The sequence below is a fragment of the Aquarana catesbeiana genome, linkage group LG12, assembly GCF_042186555.1.
Source record: "Aquarana catesbeiana isolate 2022-GZ linkage group LG12, ASM4218655v1, whole genome shotgun sequence".
Classification (NCBI taxonomy): Eukaryota; Metazoa; Chordata; class Amphibia; order Anura; family Ranidae; genus Aquarana; species Aquarana catesbeiana.
The window spans coordinates 545,730-564,618 of NC_133335.1; the positions used below are offsets into that span (position 1 = coordinate 545,730).

The 18,889-nt window shown below is 47.9% G+C and overlaps 1 protein-coding gene across 1 annotated transcript in view; it reads right to left on the reverse strand.

Annotated features, from left to right (window-relative positions):
* LOC141113782 (cilia- and flagella-associated protein 337-like) overlaps positions 1 to 18,889 on the reverse strand; it is a 178,447-nt gene that overhangs the window by 74,944 nt on the left and 84,614 nt on the right. The window contains exons 9-15 of the mRNA XM_073607063.1: positions 16,331 to 16,468; positions 15,708 to 15,896; positions 14,850 to 15,041; positions 14,482 to 14,742; positions 13,615 to 13,779; positions 12,730 to 12,879; positions 12,338 to 12,522 (exon numbers count right to left, since the gene is read on the reverse strand). Of these exons, the coding sequence (XP_073463164.1) occupies positions 12,338 to 12,522; positions 12,730 to 12,879; positions 13,615 to 13,779; positions 14,482 to 14,742; positions 14,850 to 15,041; positions 15,708 to 15,896; positions 16,331 to 16,468 (1,280 nt within the window). The remainder of the gene's footprint in view (positions 1 to 12,337; positions 12,523 to 12,729; positions 12,880 to 13,614; positions 13,780 to 14,481; positions 14,743 to 14,849; positions 15,042 to 15,707; positions 15,897 to 16,330; positions 16,469 to 18,889) is intronic.

An 18,889-nucleotide genomic window follows, 5' to 3' on the forward strand; every position in this document is an offset into this window, starting at 1 on the left:
CAAGAGGAATCAGAGGGCCCGGCTCGCTAGAGCTTACAATCTAGGAGGCTCAATTGATACAAAAGATGAGCTGATGGAGAAAGTAAAACAGTGTATTAGTTAGAAGTAGGATAAGCTTCTTTAAAGAGAAGGGTTTTCAGGGATCGTCTAAAGATGAATAGATTAGGGGACAGTCAGACAGATTGGGGTAAGGTGTTCCAAAGGATGGGAGAAGCTCTGAATAAATTCTGTAGGCAAGCATGGGAGGAGTTGACAAGGGAGCTAGAGAGCAGGAGGTCTTGGGAGGACCGAAGAGAGCGGCTTGGTTGGTATTTTGAGACTAGGTGTCCGAAACCATGAAATCAGACCGAGACAGAAGTACAGTAAATCACACTTGTTTAATACTAAAAGTAAAAAGAACAAAACGTAGTCAAAACATAGCCAAAGTTCAGTAACCGGAACAGATAGTCAGCCAAGCCAAATGTCAGGGAGCCAGAGATGAGTGTAGTAAAACAGCAAGTAGGATCTGGAGCCAGAAGGGATGTCAGCCAAGCAAGTCTTTAAACAGGAATGCAGGAGAATGTCTCTGTGATGTTTAAATAAAAAGGGGGGATTTGGAAAATTGGGACTTTAAATGAGGTTAATATGGCTGGGTAAAACCATGTGCCTCCATCCCTGTCATCTGTGATAAAATATACAATAAAGCGGCCGAAGCAACAAAGTGTATCCAAAATGGTGGGACTTTAAATGAAGCTCATGGTGACAAAAAAGAACAAAATGGTGGAAGGTAGAGATTGTTTAATATTGCATAGAAACATAGGTAACCAACATAGAATTGCACATACATAAAGATGCACCCATAACTGGGCTTCAAAATCCATAGTAGCAAAAATTGGTAATAACATGTTTTCAATCATATACAATAGTGGTAAAATTCAGAGGATCCACCAGTGTTCAAGCAATGTAAAAACATTTAAACGATAACAACTGCACAGTCAATAGTTCTTAAATCCTTAATGAGTAGATTAGTAGAAACTTGCATATCATAATGGATATATAAATGGTTCACAACATCAATTAGCTCGACGCGTTTCGCGGCTTTAAACCGCTCTTCAGGAGCAGAAATGTGCATGGTCTGTAATGAAAAAAATGTGTAGATACTCAGTATCAGAGTGGGGGGAATATGGGTAACATTCCTCCCGAAACCCGGGTAGGGCATATAGACTTACTAGGTATGAACACCGAAACACCAGACGTCAAGGTCCGCAGGCCGGCCCCAGGTCAGTGACGGGAGCCGAGGGGGTGCGTATAATGGAGGCAACCCACACAGACAGCAAACACGGCAGACCAATACTCCCAGGCTCACCTGATGTGAAAAACGTGTGTGTTGTGAAAACTGAAGGAGTGGGGCAATAAGAAAACAACAGGTGGGTGCAATGATGAGGGAATGGGGATGCACCCACCTGTGGCAATATTAAACAATCTCTACCTTCCACCATTTTGTTCTTTTTTGTCACCATGAGCTTCATTTAAAGTCCCACCATTTTGGATACACTTTGTTGCTTCGGCCGCTTTAGTGTATATTTTATCAAGTCTCTGTGATGTTGACCAAGGAGAAGGCAAAGATCCACTGGGCTGAATGGCTTAAGTAGGCAGGACTGACGAGCAGGATATCATCAACAGCTGAGTAATTGTGGAGAGATAGGAGATGGCAATTTGCCGGCAGCTGAGTGGCCAGCTCAGAGAAGGAAGGGCTGAGCTCAGCCCTGACAGTACCCCCTCCTCATTGATCCCTCCCCCTCGGAGGACCACCAGGCTTGAGGGGAAAACGTCTATGGAAATCACGGAGGAGGACAGGGGCATGTACGTCCGAGGATGAGACCAAAAACGTTACTCTGTACAGTACCCCTTCCAATGCACCAGGTACTGTATGCGCCCACGGAACCTACAGGAGTCAACAATGGACTGTACTTCATACTCCTCATGGTTCTCAACCTGTACAGGGCGAGGACGTGGCACCGAGGTGGTAAAGCAGTTGCAGATCAAAGGTTTTAATAAGGAGACATGAAATACATTTGAAATACGCATATTAGAAGGAAGGTCTAATGCGTAAGCCACTGGGTTAATCCTGTGAAGAACACGGAAAGGAAATAAACCGAGGTGCGAACATCAGTGAGGGAACACAAAAGGCTCGCCAGAACCGGGACACAAACTGACTACCCCTGTCTGAGACAATCACCTTGGGTAGCCCATGTAAGCAAAAAATCTCCCAAGCAAAAATGGAAGCCAGTTCCTTAGAAGTGGGCAACTTCTTAAGTGGAATACAATGGGACGTTTTCGAGAACCGGTCAACCACCATAAGGATAACTGTGTTGCCCTGGGAGTTGGGTAACTCCACAATGAAATCCATAGACAGGTGGCTCCAGGGCCTCTCTCCATTGGGTATGGGTTGTAGGAGGCCCACTGGAAGGTGTCGTGAAGCACACACGGAGCAGGCAGCTACAAAGGCGCTTACATCAGCACGTAGACTAGGCCAACAGAATTGTTGGGAAATGGCCCAAAAGAGTTGATTTCCCCCCAGGGTGGCCAGCAGCCTTGGGAGAATGGTAAGTCTGGAGCACGGCAGTATGGAGACTCTCTGGGACAAAGTGGTCACAAGGTTTCTCAGGAGGAGCATGGACCTGAGCAGCAAGAATTTTGTCACCCAAAGGAGAAGTAAGACTGGTGCAAATCATAGCCAGAATACGCTCAGGAGGAATCACAGGAAACGGAACCGACTCCAACTTGGAAGTGGAGGAAAATTGTTGTGACAAAGCGTCAGCCCTTACATTCTTAGTACCGGGTAAGAATGAGACAATGTAATTGAAACTTAACAAGAAAAGAGCCCATCGCACCCTTCTGGGAGAGAGGTGTTTAGCCTGAGACAAGAATGTGAGATTCTTATTGTCAGTAAGAATGAGAACTGGCACAGTGGTACCTTCGAGGAGATGTCTCCATTCTTTCAGGGCTAAAATGATCGCCAACAGCTCTCTGTCCCCAATCTCGTAATTGCACTCCGCAGGTGACAATTTCTTGGAAAAGTAGCCACACAGATGCATACATAGTTACATAGTAGGTGAGGTTGAAAAAAGACACAAGTCCATCAAGTCCAACCTATGTGTGTGATTATGTGTCAGTATTACATTGTATATTCCTGTATGTTGTGGTCGTTCAGGTGATTATCTAATAGTTTCTTGAAGTTATCAATGCTCCCCGCTGAGACCACCGACTGTGGAAGGGAATTCCACATCCTTGCCGCTCTTACAGTAAAGAACCCTCTACGTAGATTAAGGTTAAACCTCTTTTCTTCTAATTGTAATGAGTGGCCACGTGTCTTATTAAACTCTCTTCTGCGAAAAAGTTTTATCCCTATTGTCACCAGTCCGGTATTTGTAAATTGAAATCATATCCCCTCTCAGGCGTCTCTTCTCCAGAGAGAATAAGTTCAGTGCTCACAACCTTTCCTCATAACTAAGATCCTCCAGACCCTTTATTAGCTTTGTTGCCCTTCTTTGTACTCGCTCCATTTCTAGTACATTCCTCCTGAGGACTGGTGCCCAGAACTGAACAGCATACTCCAGGTGCGGCCGGACCAGAGTCTTGTAGAGCGGGAGAATTATCGTTTTATCTCTGGAGTTGATCCCCTTTTTAATGCCAATATTCTGTTTGCTTTATTAGCAGCAGCTTGGCATTGCATGCCATTGCTGAGCCTATCATCTACTAGGACCCCCAGGTCCCTTTCCATCCTAGATCCCCCCAGAGGTTCTCCCCCCAGTCTATAGATTGCATTCAGATTTTTGCCACCCAAATGCATTATTTTACATTTTTCTACATTGAACCTCATTTGCCATGTAGTCGCCCTCCCCCATTCATTTGTTCAGGTCTTTTTGCAAGGTTTCCACATCCTGCGGAGAAGTTATTGCCCTGCTTAGCTTAGTATCGTCTGCAAATACAGAGATTGAACTGTTTATCCCATCCTCCAGGTCGTTTATGAACAAATTAAATAGGATTGGTCCCAGCACAGAACCCTGGGGAACCCCACTACCCACCCCTGACCATTCTGAGTACTCCCGATTTATCACCACCCTCTGAACTCGCCCTTGTAGCCAGTTTTCAATCCATGTACTCACCCTATGGTCCATGCCAACGCACCTTATTTTGTACAGTAAACGTTTATGGGGAACTGTGTCAAATGCTTTTGCAAAATCCAGATACACCACGTCTACGGGCCTTCCTTCATCTAGATAGCAACTCACCTCCTCATAGAAGGTTAATAGATTGGTTTGGCAAGAACGATTCTTCATGAATCCATGCGGATTACTGCTAATGATACCGTTCTCATTACTAAAATCCTGTATATAGTCCCTTATCATCCCCTCCAAGAGTTTACATACTATTGATGCTAGGCTAACTGGTCTGTAATTCCCAGGGATATATTTTGGGCCCTTTTTAAATATTGGTGCTACATTGGCTTTTCTCCAATCAGCTGATACCATTCCAGTCAGTAGACTGTCTGTAAAAATTAGGAACAACGGTCTGGCAATCACTTGACTGAGTTCCTTAAGTACCCTCGGATGCAAGCCATCTGGTCCCGGTGATTTATTAATGTTAAGTTTCTCAAGTCTAATTTTAATTCTGTCCTCTGTTAACTATGGAGGTGCTTCCTGTGTTGTGTCCTGAGGATAAACACTGCAGTTTTGGTTACTGAAGCCCCCCGATTCACTCGTGAAGACTGAGGAGAAGAATAAATTCAATACCTTTGCCATCTCCCCATCCTTTGTAACCAGATGTCCTTCCTCATTCTTTATGGGGCCAATATGGTCTGTCCTCCTTTTTTTACTGTTTACCACTCTCAGAAGTAGGACATTGAGAAAGAAGGGCGCCAACTCCAGTCTCAGAAGCATCAACCTCAAGGATAAAACGTAACGTAGGATTAGGATGTGCTAACACAGGAGCAGAAACAAAGGGAGCCTTGAGACTCTCAAAGGCCTTAATGGACTCCGGAGACCAACTCTGTGGGTTACCGTTCTTTCTGGTCATATCAGTCAGGGGCTTGACCAGAGATGAGAAGTTATGAATAAACTTCCGATAATAGTTGGCAAAGCCAAGGAAATGCTGCAGAGGACGTAAACCCACGGGTCAGGGCCACTGTATGACTGCCGAAAGTTTCTCTGGGTCCATCAAAAAACCAGCCATGGAAATTACATAACCCAGGAATTTAACCTGTTCACGAACTCGCACTTCTCCAATTTACAATAGAGATTGTTCTTTCTTAGTTTCTGAAGCACACGACAGACATCTGTGGTGGCTCTCCAGGGACTTGGAAAATATGAGAATATCATCAAGATAAACCACCAGACATAACTACAACAATTCTCGGAGGACATCCTTAATGAATTCCTGGAAAACTGCCGGGGCGTTACAAAGGACAAAAGGCATTACGAGGTACTCATAATGGCCTGTTCTGGTATTAAACGTGGTTTTCCACTCTTCGCCCTCTTTAATACTCAAGAGTTTTTAAGCCCCTCTCGAATCAAGCTTCGTGAAAACCGTTGCTCGTTTGAGGCGGTCAAATAACTCCGTAATCAATGGAATCAGATAGGTATTCTTAATCGTGAAACGATTGAGACCCCTATAATCAATAAAAGGTCTCAGTTCACCACTCTTCTTCATTTTGAAGAAGAAGCCAGCACCAGCAGGAGACGAGGATTTGCGGATGAAACACAGAGAAAATGTGTCTGCAACATACTTCTCCATGGCCTTATCCTCCAAGACTGACAAAGGGTAATCCCGGCCACGAGGGGGTATGGTACCAGGTTGAAGGTCAATTGGGCAATCATACAGCCGGTGTGGAGGCAAACTACCGGCTTGACCTTTGTCAAAGACATCGCTAAAAATGGGGTAGAATGAAGAGGTGCACAGGACCTTGGCTACCTTCTGGAAGCATGTCTTACTGCATTGTGGTGACCCGGAGAGAACCTCAGCATGGAGCCAATCAAAAGAGGGGTTGCGCCTCTGTAACCAAGAATAACCATCAACCAGCAGAAACTTAGGTGAGGAAATAACTTGGAATTGGATTATCTCATGGTGAAGAGCCCCTACGGCCATGGACAACGGAATAGCCTCATGAGTCACATGGGCAGGCTGTAGAGGTCTCCTGTCAAGAGCCTCAATGGCAAGTGGAGTGTCACGCAGCTGCAGCGCAATCGAGTGCTTCGATACAAAAGCAGCATCAATGAACAGGCCTGCAGCCCCAGAGTCGATTAGAGCCTATATCTCGATGGACGACTCAGCCCAAGAAAGGGTGACCGAAACCAGGGACTTATGCTTTTAGACAACTGGGGATGAAACAACACCACCTAAGGTCTGTCCATGACAGGACCTCAAGGTTTGGGCATTCCCTGGACAGGTAGGACAAGACTTCAAAAAGTGACTTGCCTGGCCACAATAAAGGCACAATCTCCCCCTTCCCCCTAAAGACTCTCTCATCCGCAGAGAGACGTGTGAAGCCCAAGTGCATGGGTTCACCTTCACTTCCGACTCGGTACCAGGAGGCATAGGAGGTGAGGGAGGCACGGGTGGGACTGCAAAGCTCAGGGACAAACGTACAGGAGGCTTCCGCAAGCGCTCCTTTAACAAGAGTCTTTCTCTGAGTCTGGAGTCAATGAGGATGGCAAATGTGATCAACTTCTCCAGCTTAGTGGGTAAATCTCGGGCTGCTATCTCATCCTTGATGGAATCCGAGAGACCATGAGAAAAATTAGCCACGAGGGCCTCTTTGTTCCAAGCAACCTCTGCTGCCAGAGTATGGAATTCCTTGGCGTAATTGGCAACAGTTCTCGTACTCTGTTCGATGGACATGAGGCACTTGGCAGCAGAATTGCGGGAATGTCAAATACCCTTTTAAAGGAAGCCACAAACTCAGGGTAACTCAAGACAACAGGTTTTTGCGTCTCCCATAGAGTGTTTGCCCAGGCCAAGGCTCTGTTAGAAAGCAAAGATATCATGAAACCTACTTTGCTTCTGTCCGTGGGAAACACCTGGGGCAGCATCTCAAAGTATATCTCAACCTGGTTGAGAAACCCTCTGCATTGGACAGGATAGCCCCCAAATCGCTGGGAAAAAGGAGCGGAACCAGACATACCTCTTATAGAGGTATCCAGTCTCCACAGAGACTGGAGCAGCAACAGGGTCAGCCTGCAACATAGGTTGTACCGGGACGGCCATAGTGGGAATTTCCAGGTGAGCCGTGCGACTCAGGAGTGTTTGTAACGCCATGGCAAACTGATCCATGCGGTGATCCAGCTCATCCAATCTGGAAAAAATAATACCAACAAGTGGATTGACTGTATCTTCTGAATTCATGGCCTTCACCTACTGTAAGAAACCATGAAATCAGGCCAAATCAGAAGTACAGTTAAATCACACTTGTTTAATAATAAAAGTAAAAAAGAACAAACATAGTCAAAACATAGCCAAAGTTAAAAAACCGGAACGGATAGTCAGACAAGCCAAACGTTAGGGAGCAAGATATGAGCGTAGTAAAACAAGCAGGATCTGGAGACAGAAGGAATGTCAGCTGAGCAAGTCTTTTAACAGGAACACAGGAGATAGTTGACTAAGGCGAAGGCAGAGATCCACTGGGCTGAACGGCTTAAGTAGGCAGGACTGACGAGCAGGATATCATAAACAGGTGAGTAACTGTGGAGAGAGATAGGAGCTGGCAATTAGCCGACTGCTGAGCAGCCAGCTCAGAGAAGGAAGGGCTGAGCCCAGCCCTGACACTAGGTTAGTGATGTAGCTGGGGGCAGAGTTGTGGACAGCTTTGTAAATTATTGTTAGTACTTTGAATTTCATTGGTTGGGTGAGTGGAAGCCAGTGGAGGGATTGGCAGAGAGGGGTGGAGGACACTGAATGGAGGGAAGTGGAGGGATTGGCAGAGAGGGGTGGAGGACACTGAATGGAGGTCAGTGGAGGGATTGGCAGAGAGGGGTGGAGGACACTGAATGGTGGGTAAGGTGGATGAGTCTTGCAGCAGCATTCATTATGGACTGAAGGGGGAGGAGTCTATGTAAAGGTAATCGAATGAGGAGTGAGTTGCAGTAGTCGAGGCGAGAGATGACCAGGGAGTGAATTAGAAGCTTGGTGGAGTCATTGGTTAAAAAGGGGTGTATTCTAGAGATGTTGCGGAGGTTGAGGCGGCATGATTTGGACAGGAGTTGGATGTGGGTCTGAAAGGACTGTTCAGAGTCTGGGGTTACCCCTAGCACTTTGGCATGTGGGGACGGACTGATAGTTGTGCCATTGATCTTGACAGAGAAGTCGGGGGAAGGGGCACGTGGGGGAGGAAATATTATGAGCTCAGTTTTAGATGGATTCAGTTTGAGGAAGTGGTTTGACATCCAGCCTGATATGTCTGTTAGTAAATCAGTGATGTGTGAGGAGACTGATGGGGTGACTTGAGGGGCAGAGAGATAGATTTGGGTGTCATCGGCATATAAATGGTAGTGAAAGCCATGGGAGGCTATCAGCTGACCCAGGGAGGACATGTAGATGGAGAATAGTAGAGGTCCAAGGACAGAATCTTGGGGGACCCCAACGATAAGAGGAGTTGGAGAGGAGGAAGTAGCGTTATAGGCGACACTGAAGGTGCGGTGAGATAGGTAAGATTTGAGCCAATGGAGAGCGCAGCCATGGATACCAAGCAAATTGAGTTTTTTGAGGAGGAGGGGGTAGTCAACTGTATCAAAGGCAGCGGAGAGGTCCAAGAGTAAGAGTATGGAATAATGGCCGTTGGTTTTAACTGTTAGTAATGCGTTTGTGAGTTTTAGGAGAGCAGTTTCTGTGGAGTGCTGTGGGCGAAATCCAGACTGAAGGGGATCAAGAAGGTTATTCTCAATGAGGTGGTTGCTCAGTCAGTTGTAGCCTAAACATTCAAGGAGTTTGGAGGCAAAAGGGAGTAAACAGATGGGTCTTAGGTTGTTAAAATTGGTGGGTCCAGTGAGGCCTTTTTTGGTATGGGAGTGACTAACGCATGTTTCAGAGGGTTGGGGAAGATGCCAGTAGAGAGGGAGAGGTTGGAAATATGAGTTAAGGAGTGTAGGATTGAGTCAGATGGTGACCGTAGTATTTGAGAAGGAATGGGTCCAGCGGGCAGGAGGTTAGGTGGGCGTTAGAAAAAAGTTTATTGACTTCCTCTGTAGTAGTTAAACAAGAGTTTTGATTGTACAGGAGGACAAGGAGTGTAAAGTGAGGGAGATATCTGTAGAGTTGAGGAGATCTGGAGACGAATTGTCTCAATCTTATTTTTGAAGTGATTAGCAATCTCCTGGGCAGTGAGTAAGTTAGTGGGTGGGGGTAATGGACGAAGTAGAGCATTAAAGGTAGAAAAGAGTTGATGGGGACTGCATGAGAGGGTGTTAATGAGAGTGATAAAGTAGGTCTGTTTGGCATTGTGGAGACAGGAATGGTATTTTTGGAGGGCAGATTGGCTGAAATCTTGCTGTGACTTAGTCTTACACCACAGATGCTCAAGAGCATGACTCTGTTTTTTGAGGCTTTTGGTAATGTCTGTCTGCCAGGGTTGTAGCGGTCGGGGCCTGATTCTGTGCATAGTGAGGGGGGTGAAGGTATCCAGGGTGGATGAAAGTGAACTGTTGTAGATAGATGTGGCCAAGTTTGGGCAGGACAAGGATGAGATTTTGGCATAGAGACAATCTGTAGCAGAAAAAAAGAAGAGAAGGGTTGTAAACCCACTTTGAAAAAAAAAAAACACCTGCAAGACAAAGGCATAATGAGCTAGTATGCATAGCTGCGATGACGTCACTCCTGCGTATGCGCACGGGAGCCGCCGGTAACGGCACACTCACTGAAGCAACGGCACATACGTGCATTTGCTTCAGCTTGCTTCAGTGCGCATGTGCCAATGACGTTGGCACATGCAAATACAGGGGAGATCTTCTAAACCATGCAGACATCCGGGGTAGCTACAGGTAAGCCTTATTATAGGCCTTATTATAGGCTTACCTGTAGCAAAAGGTGGTCTGTAAGGGTTTACAACCACTTTAAGATGGTGAAGGTCTCTACGGGTAATTGTTTGGTAGTTGGAAGGCAAAGAGGAGGAAGACAAGGAGAAAGTGAAATTAATAAGGTGGTGATCAGAGAGAGGAAAAGGAACATTGAGAGGTTGTGCGGAGTGCATAGGTAGGAGAATAGGAGGTGAAGGCAGTTGCCAACAGAGTGATTAGAAGCGCGTGTCTATTGTTTCAGGTCAAAAAAAGAGGTTAGGTTCAGAAATTTAGAAGTAGCAGGAGTGTTAAGATTAACAGGGATGTTGAAGTCACCAAGAATGATAGTTGGGATTTCAGAAGAGAGAAAGTAGGGTAGCCAGGCAGAAAAGTCTTCAAGGAATCTTGATACCGGTCCAGGAGGCCGACAGATCACAGCAATTCTCAATGAAACTGGAGAAAATAGACGAATACAGTGACCTTCAAATGAGGAGAGGGACAGAGAGGGGGGTGGACGAGGAACCTGAAAAGTGCTTTGAGGGGATAAGAGGATTCCAACACCACCTCCATTCCGTCCACTATGCCTGGGAGAGCGAGTCCACAGGAGGCCACCATAGGAGAGGGCAGCAGGAGAAGGAAAGTCAGATTCTTGAAGCCAGGTCTCGGTAATTGCAAGCAGGTTGAAGGAGTATGTGATAAATAGGTCAAGGACGGTGGTGAGTTTGTTACAAACCGAGCGGGGATTCCAAAGGGCGCAGGAGAAGGGGAGGCTGGTTCTGGGCAGAAGAGGAATATAAATGAGATTGAATTGCAGCTTCTGGCAGAGGATAGGGGGTGCTGGGTATGTTGGCCAAAGGTAAATGATGGCGGTCTAGGATTTGGAGAAATATCTCCAGACATTAGGAGAAGCAGAAGGGTGAGAGAGGAGATATGGGAGTGTGACTTATGGGGGGGGGGGGGGATACTTCTCCGTGTCCTGGAGGTTTTATTGGTATATGGGTTCAACACTATCAGGAGCTGATGAGTGCAGTAATACGGTGAAGACAGGAGTGAGGGTGATTATATATATATATATATATATATATATATATATATATATATATATATATATATATATATATATATATATATATATATGTATGTAGTGCTGGTACTTTATCCAAAATGATAGTTGCCAATGCAGTCCCTGCCTTGTATCACCGGTTCAGGCTGGTGGTGGGGGGTGTAATGGTGTGGGGGATGGGATATCACCGGTTCAGGCTGGTGGTGGGGGGTGTAATGGTGTGGGGGATGGGATATCACCGGTTCAGGCTGGTGGTGGGAGTGTAATGGTGTGGGGGATGGGATATCACCGGTTCAGGCTGGTGGTGGGGGTGTAATGGTGTGGGGGATGGGATATCACCGGTTCAGGCAGGTGGTGGGGGTGTAATGGTGTGGGGGATGGGGTATCACCGGTTCAGGCTGGTGGTGGGGGGTGTAATGGTGTGGGGGATGGGATATCACCGGTTCAGGCTGGTGGCGGGGGTGTAATGGTGTGGGGGATGGGATATCACAGGTTCAGGCTGGTGGTGGGGGTGTAATGGTGTGAGGGATGGGATATCACCGGTTCAGGCTGGTGGTGGGGGTGTAATGGTGTGGGGGATGGGGGTGTAATGGTGCGGGGGATGGAATATCACCGGTTCAGGGCGGCGGTGGGGGTGTAATGGTGTGGGGGATGGGGGTGTAATGGTGTGGGGGATGGGATATCACTAGTTTAGACTGGTGGTGGGGGTGTAATGGTGTGGGGGATGGGGGTGTAATGGTGTGGGGGATGGAATATCACCGGTTCAGGCTGGTGGTGGGGGTGTAATGGTGTGGGGGATGGGGTATCACCGGTTCAGGCTGGTGGTGGGGTGTAATGGTGTGAGGGATGGGATATCACTGGTTCAGGCTGGTGGTGGGGGTGTAATGGTGTGGGGGATGGGATATCACCGGTTCAGGCTGGTGGTGGGGGGTGTAATGGTGTGGGGGATGGGATATCACCGGTTCAGGCTGGTGGTGGGGGTGTAATGGTGTGGGGGATGGGATATCACCGGTTCAGGCTGGTGGTGGGGGTGTAATGGTGTGGGGGATGGGATATCACCGGTTCAGACTGGTGGTGGAGGTGTAATGGTGTGGAGGATGGGATATCACCGGTTCAGGATGGCAGTGGGTGGGGGTGTAATGGTGTGGGGGATGGGATATCACCGGTTCAGGATGGCAGTGGGTGGGGGTGTAATGGTGTGGGGGATGGGGTATCCCCGGTTCAGGACGGCAGTGGTCAGCTCCATTACCTGTACAGCGGACATTTCCTCAGGTATAGATACAGTCTTTGTGTTTCCACATTCCAGACGATAATCTCGCCATCAAAGCTCGCCGTTACCAGGAGACCCAGAGATGGACAATAGTCTGCCGCCATGATGTCATCCTTGTGCAGATGACCCCCTTTCCATCCTTCATCGGGGGGCACATACGTGTTCTATGGGGAGGTGAGAGGAGACTGAACATGTATGTACAATGATATCTAATCATAGCAATGACACGCCTCCCTCTATTCCTGCACTCCGGATCTTCTAAAGATAGGAAAGTAACTGACAATGATGAAATGATGGCTCTGATCTGCTAGAGCTGCCTGCCCACTAACATGCAGGAATAAACACTGGAGAAGAAGGCGGGGTCAGCTAACCTCAGTTTTGGTGACATTGTAAGTGACAATCTTCCTGTTCCAGCCGACGCTGAGGACGGAGTTCTCCCTCAGAGACAGAACACGGGTGACCTCCACCTCCTCCACCGGCTGAAGTCTGTGTAGGTTGTGTCCGTTCTGAATGTTCCAGATCTGAAATATAGAGAGATGAGAATGTTGTGTACAACCCCAACCCCACCCCCCAATACAATCCACCCCCACCCCCCCAATCAACCCCCAATCCACCCCCACCCCCCAATACAATCCACCCCCCCCCAATCCACCCCCACCCCCCCAATCCAATCCACCCCCCCAATCCAATCCACCCCCACAATCCAATCCACCCCCCCAATACAATCCACCCCCACCCCCCCAATCCACCCCCGCCCCCCCAATCCAATCCACCCCCACCCCCCCAATACAATCTACCCCCAATCCACCCCCACCCCCCCAATACAATCCACCCCCACCCCCCCAATCCACCCCCGCCCCCCCAATACAATACCACCCCCACCCCCCCAATCCACCCCCACCCCCCAATACAATCCACCCCCCCACAATACAATCAGATCCACCCCCACCCCCCAATACAATCAGATCCACCCCCACCCCCCCAATACAATCAGATCCGCAACATGAGAATAATATCCACCCCCCCATACTTGGGGTACAGTTCTTAGTAGAAGATGGCCATGTTGTTGGAAACAATATTTGGGGTACAATCCTTAGCAGACGATTGCCATGTTGTTGGGAATAATATTTGGGGTACACTTTTTAGCAGAAGATGGTCATGTTGTTTGGAATGATATTTGGGGTACAATTCTATGTTACTAATTTCAGGATTCCTTAGCCATCTACACACCCCCTGCACCTAACGCCAAGGTGTACCTTGATGGTGCCGTTCTGTGCCCCGCTGATTAGCCTCCTCTTTGAAGTGTCCAGTGATAAACATGTCACCTCCTCCTGGCCGTGAGCATTCCTCAGAAGAAGAAACTTGTCACCCGTTTCCACATCCCAAACCGCTATGCTGGAGTCCTCACTCGCTGTCACTACCTGATGTGAACATGTATAGGGGGGTTAGGATGGATATCTGGAGAATCATGGCTTGTTGGCAGCTGCAGTGAATATTCCAGGAGATCAGACCTGTATGAGACTCACCTGATGGAAGAAGCCATTGTACAGGACAGAGGATAGACATGTCTTCTGTGACCCCAGAGTCCCCTTATTCCAGGAGATCAGACCTATATGAGACTCACCTGATGGAAGAAGCCATTGTACAGGACAGAGGATAGACATGTCTTCTGTGACCCCAGAGTCCCCTTATTCCAGGAGATCAGACCTGTATGAGACTCACCTGATGGAAGAAGCCATTGTACAGGACAGAGGATAGACATGTCTTCTGTGACCCCAGAGTCCCCTTATTCCAGGAGATCAGACCTGTATGAGACTCACCTGATGGAAGAAGCCATTGTTGTACAGGACAGAGGATAGACATGTCTTCTGTGACCCCAGAGTCCCCTTATTCCAGGAGATCAGACCTATATGAGACTCACCTGATGGAAGAAGCCATTGTTGTACAGGACAGAGGATAGACATGTCTTCTGTGACCCCAGAGTCCCCTTATTCCAGGAGATCAGACCTGTATGAGACTCACCTGATGGAAGAAGCCATTGTTGTACAGGACAGAGGATAGACATGTCTTCTGTGACCCCAGAGTCCCCTTATTCCAGGAGATCAGACCTATATGAGACTCACCTGATGGAAGAAGCCATTGTACAGGACAGCTGATAGAGGAGCCTCATGTGTCACCAGAACCTCCTCGTTAGAGCACTTCTGGGCCAGTCTCAGCATCGCAATGTAGTCACAGTAAGCGACAAGCAGGCAGTGAGAAGGCGATGGTACCAGGAGAAAGGGGAAGTTTCCTTGTTCCTGGATCCTTCCAGGCTGGATACATGGGAACTTCAGAACCAGCGTCTGCAGGCAGCTATGGGAGGAGATGTCCCAAATTTTCAGGACCTGTGGAGAGATGGAGGACAATTCCATTATGTGGCTTGCATTGATGGACCACACACACACACTTCTCCAGCCTGTATTCATACTATAAAATGCATCATCATACTTACCGAGTCTTTGGAGTAGCTGAATATTTGTTTGAGGGGTTCATATACAACCACATCAAGAATGGGCGTAGTGTGCTCCGAGAGGACAGCTGTAGGGTGGCCGGGGACATACTGGTTCCAGAGTCTGACCTGGTGATCCAGCCCCCCAGTGACCAGCAGGTTCATGGCCTTGCAGAAGTCAAAGCATTGAACACCCTGGAAATGAACAGGTTGAGTCACCAAATGACCTCCAACATCCAAAATAGAAGAGGTGTAAACTCCACAAAGCTTACTGATCTTTCATGTGTAAACTCCACTAACCTTCATGATCTTCCAGGTGGAAACTCCACTAACCTTACTGATCTTCCAGGTGGAAACTCCACTAACCTTACTGATCTTCCAGGTGGAAACTCCACTAACCTTACCAAATTTCCAGGTGTAAACTCCATTAACCTTACCAATCTTCAAGGTGGAAACTCCACTAACCTTAGCGATCTTCGAGGTGGAAACTCCACTAACCTTAGCGATCTTCGAGGTGGAAACTCCACTAACCTTAGCGATCTTCCAGGTGGAAACGCCACTAACCTTAGCGATCTTCCATGTGGAAACGCCACTAACCTTATCGATCTTCCAGGTGGAAACGCCACTAACCTTAGCGATCTTCCATGTGGAAACGCCACTAACCTTATCGATCTTCCAGGTGGAAACGCCACTAACCTTACTGATCTTCCAGGTGGAAACGCCACTAACCTTATCGATCTTCCAGGTGGAAACGCCACTAACCTTAGCGATCTTCCATGTGGAAACGCCACTAACCTTAGCGATCTTCCAGGTGGAAACGCCACTAACCTTACTGATCTTCCAGGTGGAAACGCCACTAACCTTATCGATCTTCCAGGTGTAAAGTTTCCCTCGTCTATGAATGTCCATGATGACAACTGAGGTCTTGGAGCTGCCAGATGCTGAAATTATAAGCTCCTGTCCTGGGATGTAGAGGAGTCTGGTCACAGGTTCAGAGTGGACATTAGGGATGGACTGGTAACCAAGCAAATTGCTATGATGTCTCAGGTCCTACGAAGAAGAAGAAGAAGAAGTAGTATAGTGATCATTTGGGGAAATCCTTCAATGTGAGAAGATCTACTACACCCGGGGCCTCTGCTCATGGTCACACACTCCTGAACACTGGCTGTCAGATATAAGCTACGTCTACAGTCAGGTCTTTACCCCCCCCCAGTCAATGGTGCTTACAAGATCCATAGTCCCTGGTTTGTCAGATTATCTTCCAGATTCTGTAATCCTGATATATATATATATATATATATATATATATATATATATATATATATATATATATATATATATATATATATATATATATATAAAAACACAGTATATGTGTGTTTATCAGACAGGTGGGGAATTTGCCCCATCTCATAGACAAGTGAGGCACAGTAGACATATAAAGGGTAAGTCTGTCATCTGCTGTCAGTGCCGGGTCTCCTCACCTGCATGGAGATCTTGTGTGGTCCTGGTTGCTGGCTGAATGGCTTCTCAAAGAGACCGGAGGTTGGCTTTAACAGCCACAACAAGCTAACGCCGCCCTTATCATCCCCCCACAGGAGAAGAGAGGAGCTTCCAGGGGTCTGTGGATACAAGAGGACACCGGGTGACCAGAGAACTCTATATATAGGAGAAGAGAGGATCTTCCAGGGGTCTGTGGATACAAGAGGACACCGGGTGATCAGAGAACTCTACACACAGGAGAAGAGAGGGGTTTTTAGGGGTCTGTGAATAGAAGAGGACACGATGTGAACAGACAACTGTACACACAGGAGAAGAGAGGAGCTTCCAGGGGTCTGTGGATACAAGAGGACACCGGGTGACCAGAGAACTCTATATATAGGAGAAGAGAGGAGCTTCCAGGGGTCTGTGGATACAAGAGGACACCGGGTGATCAGAGAACTCTACACACAGGAGAAGAGAGGGGTTTTTAGGGGTCTGTGAATAGAAGAGGACACGATGTGAACAGACAACTGTACACACAGGAGAAGAGAGGAGCTTCCAGGGGTCTATGGATATAAGAGGATACCAGGTGACCTGAGAACTCTACATACAGGAGAAGAGACGATCTTCCAGGGGTCTGTGGATATAAGGAGGACACCAGGTGACCAGAGAACTCTACACACAGGAGAAGAGAGGAGCTTCCAGGGGTCTGTGGATATAAGAGGACACCGGGTGACCAGAGAACTCTACACACAGGAGAAGAGAGGAGCTTCCAGGGGTCTGTGGATATAAGAGGACACCGGGTTACCAGAGAACTCTACATACAGGAGAAGAGACGATCTTCCAGGGGTCTGTGGATATAAGGAGGACACCAGGTGACCAGAGAACTCTACATACAGGAGAAGAGAGGAGCTTCCAGTGGTCTGTGGATATAAGAGGACACCGGGTGACCAGAGAACTCTAAACACAGGAGAAGAGAGGAGCTTCCAGGGGTCTGTGGATATAAGGAGGACACCACGTGACCAAAGAACTCTACATACAGGAGAAGAGAGGAGCTTCCAGGGGTCTGTGGATATAAGAGGACACCGGGTGACCAGAGAACTCTACACACAGGAGAAGAGAGGAGCTTCCAGGGGTCTGTGGATATAAGAGGACACCGGGTGACCAGAGAACTCTACACACAGGAGAAGAGAGGAGCTTCCAGGGGTCTGTGGATATAAGAGGACACCGGGTGACCAGAGAACTCTACACACAGGAGAAGAGAGGAGCTTCCAGGGGTCTGTGGATATAAGAGGACACCAGGTGACCAGAGAACTCTACATACAGGAGAAGAGAGGAGCTTCCAGGGGTCTGTGGATATAAGAGGACACCAGGTGACCAGAGAACTCTACACACAGGAGAAGAGAGGAGCTTCCAGGGGTTTATGGATATAAGGAGGACACCGGGTGACCAGAGAACTCTACACACAGGAGAAGAGAGGAGCTTCCAGGGGTTTATGGATATAAGGAGGACACCAGGTGACCAGAGAACTCTACACACAGGAGAAGAGAGGAGCTTCCAGGGGTTTATGGATATAAGGAGGACACCGGGTGACCAGAGAACTCTACACACAGGAGAAGAGAGGAGCTTCCAGGGGTTTATGGATATAAGGAGGACACCGGGTGACCAGAGAACTCTACACACAGGAGAAGAGAGGAGCTTCCAGGGGTCTGTGGATATAAGGAGGACACCAGGTGACCAGAGAACTCTACACACAGGAGAAGAGAGGAGCTTCCAGGGGTTTATGGATATAAGGAGGACACCGGGTGACCAGAGAACTCTACACACAGGAGAAGAGAGGAGCTTCCAGGGGTTTATGGATATAAGGAGGACACCGGGTGACCAGAGAACTCTACACACAGGAGAAGAGAGGAGCTTCCAGGGGTCTGTGGATATAAGAGGACACCGGGTGACCAGAGAACTCTACACACAGGAGAAGAGAGGAGCTTCCAGGGGTTTATGGATATAAGGAGGACACCGAGTGACCAGAGAACTCTACACACAGGAGAAGAGAAGAGCTTCCAGGGGTTTATGGATATAAGGAGGACACCAGGTGACCAGAGAACTCTACATACAGGAGAAGAGAGGAGCTTCCAGGGGTTTATGGATATAAGGAGGACACCGGGTGACCAGAGAACTCTACACACAGGAGAAGAGAGGAGCTTCCAGGGGTTTATGGATATAAGGAGGACACCGGGTGACCAGAGAACTCTACACACAGGAGAAGAGAGGAGCTTCCAAGGGTCTGTGGATATAAGAGGACACCGGGTGACCAGAGAACTCTACACACAGGAGAAGAGAGGAGCTTCCAGGGGTCTGTGGATATAAGAGGACACCGGGTGACCAGAGAACTCTACACACAGGAGAAGAGAGGAGCTTCCAGGGGTTTATGGATATAAGGAGGACACCAGGTGACCAGAGAACTCTACATACAGGAGAAGAGAGGAGCTTCCAGGGGTTTATGGATATAAGGAGGACACCGGGTGACCAGAGAACTCTACACACAGGAGAAGACAAAACAG